The sequence below is a fragment of the Botryllus schlosseri genome, chromosome 5 (assembly GCF_051294905.1).
Source record: "Botryllus schlosseri isolate E-star chromosome 5, Bs_hap1, whole genome shotgun sequence".
In the NCBI taxonomy this organism is placed as follows: Eukaryota; Metazoa; Chordata; class Ascidiacea; order Stolidobranchia; family Styelidae; genus Botryllus; species Botryllus schlosseri.
This window is the reverse complement of record NC_137240.1, coordinates 25,808,947-25,818,260: the sequence shown is the minus strand read 5'-3', so window position 1 is coordinate 25,818,260 and position 9,314 is coordinate 25,808,947. Positions and strand designations below refer to the sequence as shown.

At 39.1% G+C, this 9,314-nt stretch overlaps 1 protein-coding gene across 2 annotated transcripts; it reads right to left on the bottom strand.

Annotated features, from left to right (window-relative positions):
- Positions 1 to 4,244: 4,244 nt before the first annotated feature.
- LOC145439521 (N-acetyltransferase 8-like) lies at positions 4,245 to 9,053 on the bottom strand. 2 transcript variants are annotated; one of them, XM_080317005.1, is made up of 4 exons: positions 8,787 to 9,053; positions 8,604 to 8,727; positions 6,190 to 6,374; positions 4,245 to 4,714 (listed from the first exon to the last, which is right to left on the bottom strand). In XM_080317005.1, the coding sequence occupies exons 1-4, from the start codon at positions 8,922 to 8,924 to the stop codon at positions 4,475 to 4,477; spliced, it is 687 nt and encodes a 228-aa protein (XP_080173131.1). In that variant the 5' UTR covers positions 8,925 to 9,053; the 3' UTR covers positions 4,245 to 4,474. The 2 variants fall into 2 exon arrangements, with proteins under 2 accessions (XP_080173131.1, XP_080173132.1); XM_080317006.1 differs by having other exon boundaries at positions 8,604 to 8,709; positions 8,787 to 9,048.
- Positions 9,054 to 9,314: the final 261 nt, after the last annotated feature.

Below are 9,314 nucleotides of genomic sequence, written 5' to 3'. Positions count from 1 at the left end.
TTTAATTTTCTTAAACGTTGAGTAAAGCCCAGAATTTTCGTCGCGCTTTGCGCTCAGTGGATACGGAGTAGCCAGCATGATTTTATCAAAGTATCGGTGAATATAATTTAGGTGGCGGGTTGGCTGGTATAGCCCTTCACCCATATTAAATATTTCATCACAGTATATATGCCTCATCATAACGTTTGAAAGTGATGTTTCGCAATCTGGCATTTACTTATCAAATCGTAATCTAGCAGTCCATGGCGTGTCGTAATCTGGAAAATCGTACTCGGACTTTCTTTTTCAGTTTTAGAGCTGCTTTAGCATACCACCTTAGAAACTTTGTGGACGGAAGACATGAAATACATCTTCCGCTTTTAGAAGTAGTCTTTATATTTTACTTTCAATTCCTAATATCATATACTTTGAGCTCTAATTAATATCAGATCTTTTGTCTGGTAACATACATGTTGAAGTAGAAGAGCATTAATGCCTTTAATTTCAGGAAATAACGCTACACAATATGGCCTTTTTACGATCCACCAATTTTTTTACTAATCGCGCAAAGTGTTTACACCGTATCCGATACAACTTTGCCGTATCGCTCTTCGACTAAACTACGGGCTTTATAATCTGGGGGAGTGTGCGATACCATGACATTTTCTAAAACGACCGGTTCAATTAAACAGAGGATTAGTATCGCATTTCCATATCAATATTATCATTTTCATCCCATGAAGCTGAAGAATGCTTATGCTGTCGAAAATTGAATACCTCCTGGTATGCATCAATTTGAATCAAGTGCGGCACCTTTCGCATAAGCTCAATTTGCACCTTTTGACAATCCATGCGAACGAAGTACGATCGTTTTCACAACTACTTACTTACTTGAGTAGATTTAAAGTCAGTCAATTCTACTTCTACTTCAAGCAGTTTTAGGTTGCCTATGGAACAAGTACTTCTACTCGTACTTGAGTAGATTTTTTCGTCACTACTTCTACTTCTACTTGAGTAGCTTTCTTGACTACTTTGACCACCTCTGTATATACAGTCTACATCTAAAATCGAAATTAATGATTTGTTCCGGCGTTCCTTTTCTGTGGTAAGGTATGTACGTCAGCGTGATCTGTATTCAATTTTATCATAAGCTCTGCTGCATCACTACCCACAACTATTGTCGAAATCCTGAACACTCACGAAACATGGACGTGTATATGCCATTCTGACATCATGGTCTTGTTTCCATTGCAAACTGATAAAGTGAGAGAGACCGGGGACAAATGGCACTAGGGGCAAATGTAACAATCGACCTCACCGCTAGTAGGATGGAGAAAACAGCTTGATATTTTAAGTGCGCATGCAGTAGTTATCTCCCCTATTATACTTGGAGTTACGTTGAGCTACGATGCGAAATCCCGAATTAATTTGCAAAAAACGAAATTTTTGACCCTTGAGTAAAGTTTTTCTGGTCTGGAATAATTTGTCTAGACGAATAGTACCTCAAGTAGTTACAGCGTATTATATGTAGCTGGAACAATGTTACTATAGTCTACCGTGAATATAGAAAGATTAGGACTTGCATCGCCGGGAAGGTACCATACTGAGACACTGATCATAGTCGAGCGTGTCAGGGGCAATCGTAACACTCTGTTACTTTTGCCCCGTTACAATATATTATCAATTCTGAATGTCTTTGTTCATATGTTGGTATTACCATTCATCTACTGCAGAATAATCTTGCAACAGCCAGAAGTTCACCAGAACAGATACCTTGCGATACCAATTCTAACATGATCATCAGTCGAAACGGCCATACGATAGTGGTGATGTGAATCTGACGGTTCGGTTATTTTCATGATTCAACCAGCCTTTCTCATGTTGATCGACTTTTGGTGTGTCGAACTTCAATGGTCATGACTGAATTCTCGTCCTTTGACTTTGATCATGGCCAACTTACATTTTGATATTTGATGTGAACAATTTATTTTAATTTTGTACAGCACAGAAGAATGTCTTTATAGCTTTGACGCCACACAATGTTGCGTCCTCGCTTTGCTATACTATCATCGGCCCATTCAACCAAGATATGTTAGCCAGGTCGGTTTCGCACCTTCGCAGGTGACCGAATGACCAACCCATTATGTACGCTGAACAACAGAACCTTGGGAGAAGAGGCCGAATATGTGTAGGGAGATGATGGAATGAATGTGTCTCTTGTACACTTTCAGCTTGAACAAGACACGAAGGGTGATATTGCATTCAGATGCCATAAATGCGCTGGGGCGTAGCCTGGAAGCGTTCAAACGTCTCTTCCTTTAGTTTCATGCAATATTACGATTTGTGCTTCCGTTTTCGTTGTTCATTTCGTTTGTGTTTAGTTATAAATAACACTGTTACAATTGCCCCGCAAGGGTGGTACAATTGCCCCTGGGTACGGGGCGATTGTAACATTTGAGCAGCGATTTTTGCGACCCAAAATTTCCATGACTGATTGTTGATTGAGTTCCAATTTAGTTTTTATATCAACTATCGAGTTGTTGGCTTCTTTATATAAAACTTTGGAAGCGAAATTTCGACGAGAAAAACACCTAATGTAGGAAAATACAAAAAGTGTTACAATTGTCCCCGGTCTCCCCTACATAACATATATATCTAAATATTCTAATGATGTGCACAGGTCCATAATGATATTATGACTTCGACATACATAGAGTTTCATTTAGCAGCACTATACCTGACTTTACGTGAAACAGAATTAGGAGATATGACTTGATATGATGGCGATTTCGAGCCATCAAGACCACCCTTGAAATACTTCAAATATTTGACATATCGTGAATCGCTAATAATAAATATTGAAAAGGAAAAACATTTCGCATAATTCAAATTTTTATATGCTTGCTAATTAAGCGATGTGTCGAAATGTGTCAACGTATTCAGTCAGTGACGCGCGGTCGGGCAGGCAAGTGAAGTAGCGTCTGGATAATTTAACGAAAATTGTGACATGTTAAAGGATTCTAACACCAATCATTATGGGTATTTTCCATCGATGTTCATTAATATCTAATAGTCAAATATATCAACACAGAAAATCTCGTAGTGAACATATGCGTTGTTCATAAATATAGCATAAAAGGAGCGTTGAGACGTAGGTGAGGCACAGACTCGCCTCATCTGCGATGGAACAATTCCCCAAACAGCTCAGTATTCGTAAAACTGATATAAATACAGCACTGATCTGAGACTGTCGCACTGACACGAAAATCTAAATAATATTTACGACAGAACACCAGAATCCCATAAAAACCGCCAAGTAATGTGTAATCCGACCTCGTTACGTACGATCACAGCGCAGAAACAATAATTATGTAGGGCATGGATGGATCTTTCCCATCCACTGTTATCATCCCATCCCCCTGACAATATGCTATCGACTTCACAAACCGACCGTTTAGTTCAGTGGTTCCCAACCTTTTTCGACCCATCGCCCCCTTTTGAAGCTCCACGCCGATCATCGCCCCCCCCCAAATATTAGGAACCGAAAAAGGTCGAATTTTCGGATCGACCTCGAAATTACACTTTTACAGCTAAATTATCGTTGGAGCGCCTATGGACAATTAAACACATATGTATATATATATCGAAGTTTTCGGTCAGCACAAGGGCATTCCTTTTCGGCCAAGGTCTTCTCGCTGCTGATCGTTCTGGCATACTTCTGGGAGTCGTATGTTACATGGCCTATAACTTGATATGTCTTGGAGCGTCCTGGCGCAGTAATGGCCGTCGCCGAAGTTTCCATTTCCATAAATCATGCGTATTGTTGTTGGGGGAAGGGTACCCCCAAATCAATATATATTGCAAGATTAGATCGCGCGCAGCGCGAAAATTTTTTCAAAAAGTTGGAAGAATTTCTAAAAAAATGCTCTATATTTTATGTTAATTCACAATATAATTTTGGCCCCTTCGAGTTTGCCCCCCAAATTGGGGGTTTGGGGTGCGGCAGTTACAGTCCTGACTCTATGTAGCCGTTTTAACGCGCCATCGCCATTGCCCCCTATCGCCCCCTCCGTTGTTTTCGCCCCCTATCGCCCCCTTCGTCCGTTTTGGCCCCCCATCGCCTCTTTCGGTCTTTTCACCCCCTAGACCGCCAAATCGCCCCCTGAGGGGCGATATCGCCCACGTTGGGAACCACTGGTTTAGTTACTGCAGTATTAACCGTTTAATTGTGATGACCAACATGAATTGCAGAGAAAATCATTCCCTTATACATATAGCTGTTTTATATTTACCATCCATACTTTTATCTTTAATTGCTGATAGGCATATTAAAGAAGACTGCTCATGAGATAACAAACAAGTCGCATCATCCACCATTTTGGGTACATTGTATTTGTAAATCCGGTCCGGTCAGTGCCGCACCAACCCTGAGCCTCACCGCACGTCACTCTATTTAGTGTTTGCCGTTTGGTTCACCCAGGATATGTGATTTTTATCAGTTGGTATGTGACATCTCTACTATGGTATAATGAATCATTCCGTACATAACTTTTTCCGTGAAAATTCTTCTTATTTTAAAACCAAATTTTGAGTAGAGATGAATTGCCGGCATTTGTGCCGAACTTGAGGCGAGAACAACTTCTTTTGCGCCCTTTTCCAACGAATAATCGAGCGCTTTTCTCAGCAAGAGGCTCGCAGTTCCGTCTCGTCTGTATTTCTTGTCCACCGACATTCTCTGAACATTTTTGACACTTCAATATTACATATCACTTGGTGATCAAAGAGCAGTAGTTGGTAAATTATTTTCTGGCTTTTACCTAAGGGCAGGTAATTATTGTCCCTGGCCGGCTAAATGTGTATTAGAAACTACGTTGGCGTCCCAACACAAAAGTTTAGTTGGACTGGCTATACTGCGGCTAAATATATTGTGCGGAATGCCATTTGATTTCAAACTTGAAAGCAGTGAATTACATGCCGGTATGTGGAAGTGTAAATACCAGGCTGTGTCCTGAGCTATGTAGCCTATGTCTTGGTAATACAACCGCACAACAAATAAGATTTGAGCTTCGAAATGGAAATGATGACCTGTAACTATAATTTAATTTAATTGGATTTGACATGTTCGAAGTATGAGGCATGATTACGTCATTGCAATTTGCAAGTTGTCTGAAATACAAAATGAGTGGTCATTGATTCCGAACAGATGAGCGGATATAGAGTTAAATATGCACGCAAAATTGCGCTGTTTCGATCACTTAGCCTATACGTAGAACTGTTAAACTACGTAAGTAATTGCATAGCCTCGGTTAAGAGTTACCAGCCAAAATATAGAATAGCGAAACGAATTGATGAGATGCAATATACATTATCCATTTACAAATAGATATGATACAATTCGAGTAGGCGCTAATAAAACAATATCACAAGAGGTTTGGTAAAGGTAAAAGAACAGAGAACAGAAATATACATTTTGCTATTCTATTACTTTACTACTAGAGTGTAAGACAACGTGAGTTGTAAGCTTCGATCACTTCGTCTGCGGTCAATTGATTTATGAGAGAACAATCGAGGCTCAGTGAAATGTTTGATCATTGAATGAATGGTCCCTTTCAAGGATTACACCAGCATTTCGCGAACAATCCGAACATATGCAAGATAGAGTAATTTTTATCTGTACCGATTACTTGATGACTTGAAATTGACTCGTGAATTTTGCTCCGAGTCACAAGTCAAGTCATTTTAGCAAAGTGACTCGAGTCAAGTCAAGTCATACAGAAAAGGTGACTCAAGTCATCTCAACATTGCATTCCACTACTGGTATTTAGGGTTGCATTTAAAACAAAAATAAATTTAAAGCAAACATGCTTAAAAATGTTTTCTTTCAAATTGGGTTATCAATCATTTTGCAAATTTAGAGGTCTCGTGGACCCCCTGAAAATGCTTCGCGGACCTTCGGTAGAGAACCACTGTTCTAGGCCATGACGGTGCGACTGTGGCGTCATAGAGAATTGAAATAGACAATTGAAAATCTAGGGTAAATATGGCTCCTTTGATGAAATCTTCTAGTACTAGACCTAGACCGTATAGCGCCAAATCTACATTTCCATCATTAGTAGGTGAAATAAAGCAATGAAATCTTTAAAGTGGGATTGGTACGGGTTGGTTTGTAGCAACGCGACAAGCATAAATGAGTTTGGCAGACACTTTTACCTTCAGTTCTAACTTATATTCGTTGCTGTCACCCGCCATCCGAAGCGCAACCGACCCAATAATTTCACGCCTTGCGGGCGATCCAACTTCAGCCACCCAAAATTTTTCATACCGGTCGATAGGACAGCCCGAATTGATATCTTCCAGCTCCATTGGTAAACAATAAAAATTCATGTAGAGCAGTCCTGTTGAATGAAAATTCTATAACCTCATTAACCGAAGCCTTTTATATTTTCATTCGCCCAAGACTAGCATTGTACGACGAGATTCGTAAGGAAATCAGAGGAGGACTTGGAAACGGCCAATTGCGGCAAATAGGGTTACATTTGAAACAAACGGTGTTTTAAAACACTTTGTTTGAAGCATTCCTTCAAAGGAGATGTAAACAAAGGCCTTTAAAAAACAAAATTATGTTTTAAGTTGTAAGTTGTAAAATTACGCCAAAATTGTGTAATTACTTTTCAAAAGCAAGTTGTATGATCCTGCGGACAATTAGCGCCCGATATAGCCGACGTATATTGATATGGGATGGTTGGAACGAAATATTCGGTTCAACATTAATAGTACAAATATTTTGTCAAGGAAACTATATTTACCCTATATATTCAATTGTCAATGTCGATCAACTATGACGTCACAATTGAATATTCCTGGCGTCATGACTTGAAAAATAAACATAAAAAAACAATAAGAAACAGTATTTAAATTAGGGCCTTGTTTTAAACATGTTTGTTTTAAATTGATTCTTGTTTTAAATGAAAACCCTAGCGGAAATAAGTCCAACCTGTCGTCATCGATGATTATGAACCACGAAATTAAATAGGCGTACATTGACGTCCGTCAACATACAATTCAAATTTGCGAACGCAATTAGCATCATTATCTGTTGATCACTGATCAATCATGAGGGTCATCTCATGGCTGTGTTTCTTTAAAACATACAACCGCAACGAACATCTACCGACTACTATCACACATTTACTCAATGCCGATCATAGAAAATAGCCTACGTCCAGAGGTGGTCAATAACGAAGTACTTCTACTTTTTCGAAGTACTCAAGTAGTTTTCCTCTACTTCTGGTACTTACTCAAGTAGATCGGATTTTCGCTACTTGTACTTATACTTCTTAATATTTTGTGATCTACTTACTTAATTCTCGCTATTTTCAGTTTGTCAAGTAGAAGTAGTTTAATCCTCCAATCGGGAAGATAGCCAGAGGGATTTCGGGGCTGTTTTCATGGAGCATCAACATTTAATTTTCATAAAATTTGAGTGAAGCCTAGAATTTTTGCCGCGCTTCGCGCGCAGTGGATACGGGGTAACCAGTATGATTTCACGAGCATCGGTGAACATAATTTAGGCGTGGTTGTGTTCACACCGCATTGTCGCCCTTCGCCATTTCAAATATTTCATCACAGTACATAATATTATGGATCATCATAACGTTTAAAACTTATGTTTCGCAATCTAGCATGTACTCATCATATCGTAATCTAGCAGTCCATGTCGTGTCCTAATCTAGGAAAGTGGACCCTGATTTTTTTAGTTTTAGAGCTGTTTTAGCATTCCAACCTTCGAAGCATTCTGGACTAAAGACATGAAATACATTCCGCTTTTAGAATCAGTATTTATATTCTATTTCACTTTCAATTCCCATCATATACTTTGAGTTCTAATTATTAGCAGTTCTATTGTCTGGATAACATGCATGTTGAAGTATAAAAGCAGGTGTGGCAATGCCTATAATTTCCGGAAATAAAGCTACACAGTATGGCATTTTTACGATCCACCATATTTTTTTTACTAATGTTTACTAATCACGCAAAGTGTTTACACCGTATCCTATACAACTTCTCCGTATTGCTCTTCGACTAATCTACAGACCTTATAATATGGGGAGGGCGCCATACCATGATATTTTTTAAAACGTGCTGTTCGAGTAAACAGAGGATTAGTATCACATTTCCATACCAATACTATCATTTTCATGATGCGGACGAATGCTTAGGCTGTAGAAAATTGGATACCTCCTGGTATGCATCCATAAGAATCAATCTCTGCACCTTTCGCATAGCTCAATTTGCACCTTTTGACAATCCATGTGAACGAATTACGATCGTTTTCAAAACTACTTACTTACTTGAGTAGATTTAAACTCAGTAAATTCTACTTCTACTTCAAGTAGTTTTAGGTTGTTCATGGAAGAAGTACTTCTACTCGTACTTGAGTAGATGTTTTCGTCGCTACTTCTACTTCTACTTGAGTAGCTTTCTTAACTACTTTGACCACCTCTGCCTACGTCATAGTTAGCAATGCAGAGTTTACAAATGCGGCAAATATATTACCAAGACCTTGGTACAACTCACTATCCTTGTTTACGACTGTTAACTCATTCTAAAGCTATCGTAGTTACCTGATACATAATAAATGAAGAGCGTCAGAAACGAAACCGCCGCCAAACTCATCAGGTCTATGGAAGATATCAACCCAACCACTGCAACGAATCCGAGCAAAATTGCCTGTGAATGTAGAGAAATCTAGAATAAAGCCTCCTCAGTTAACATTCTCTAATTTCCATATTGAAATTAATATTTACCCATACACCCGCTTTATTGATCACCTGAGTCTTCACGATCAATGCTACTGCCTCACGTAAACCACTGGTGATCATATCCCTGACACGGTTATAATCCTCGACTTCAAACTCGCGAATTAGTACTTCATATTCCGACATACTTGTATGTTGTATCTGCAGCACAATATTTATATGCGGTGAATCATATATACTGGCAGGCTTTGATCATCGTAGCATAACCATCTGAAAGTCTTATAAACGAATGCGATGATGACGGACAGCCGAGTTTCAGCTCCAGATAACTTTCGTAGATACAATTTATAGTTCATGCATTGTCGATGAAACTATAGAGCGTTACTGTTGGCTGTCTGTCAGTACATCGACTTCATGGAGTTAATGATTGCCCAAAAATATATTTACCGGTGTTCCGCTATCGACTGTTTCGCGAACAATTCTACAAATAGTGGTTCTGGGTCTACAACACCAACGTGAACCAAGGCTGTATTTTGTGCAGATTTTCATGGATTGTCGGGCAAACATCATTAGTTA

What these genes read in the sequence shown, in the direction of transcription:
- LOC145439521 (XM_080317005.1), bottom strand. Translation starts at nt 8,924, where the DNA reads ATGTCGGAATATGAAGTACTAATTCGCGAGTTTGAAGTCGAGGATTAT. An exon ending in TCAATAAAGCGGGTGTATGG is followed by an intron (nt 8,728 to 8,786) that starts GTAAATATTAAT and finishes GCTTTATTCTAG; the next exon opens with ATTTCTCTACATTCACAGGC. An exon ending in CTTCATTTATTATGTATCAG is followed by an intron (nt 6,375 to 8,603) that starts GTAACTACGATA and finishes TTCATTCAACAG; the next exon opens with GACTGCTCTACATGAATTTT.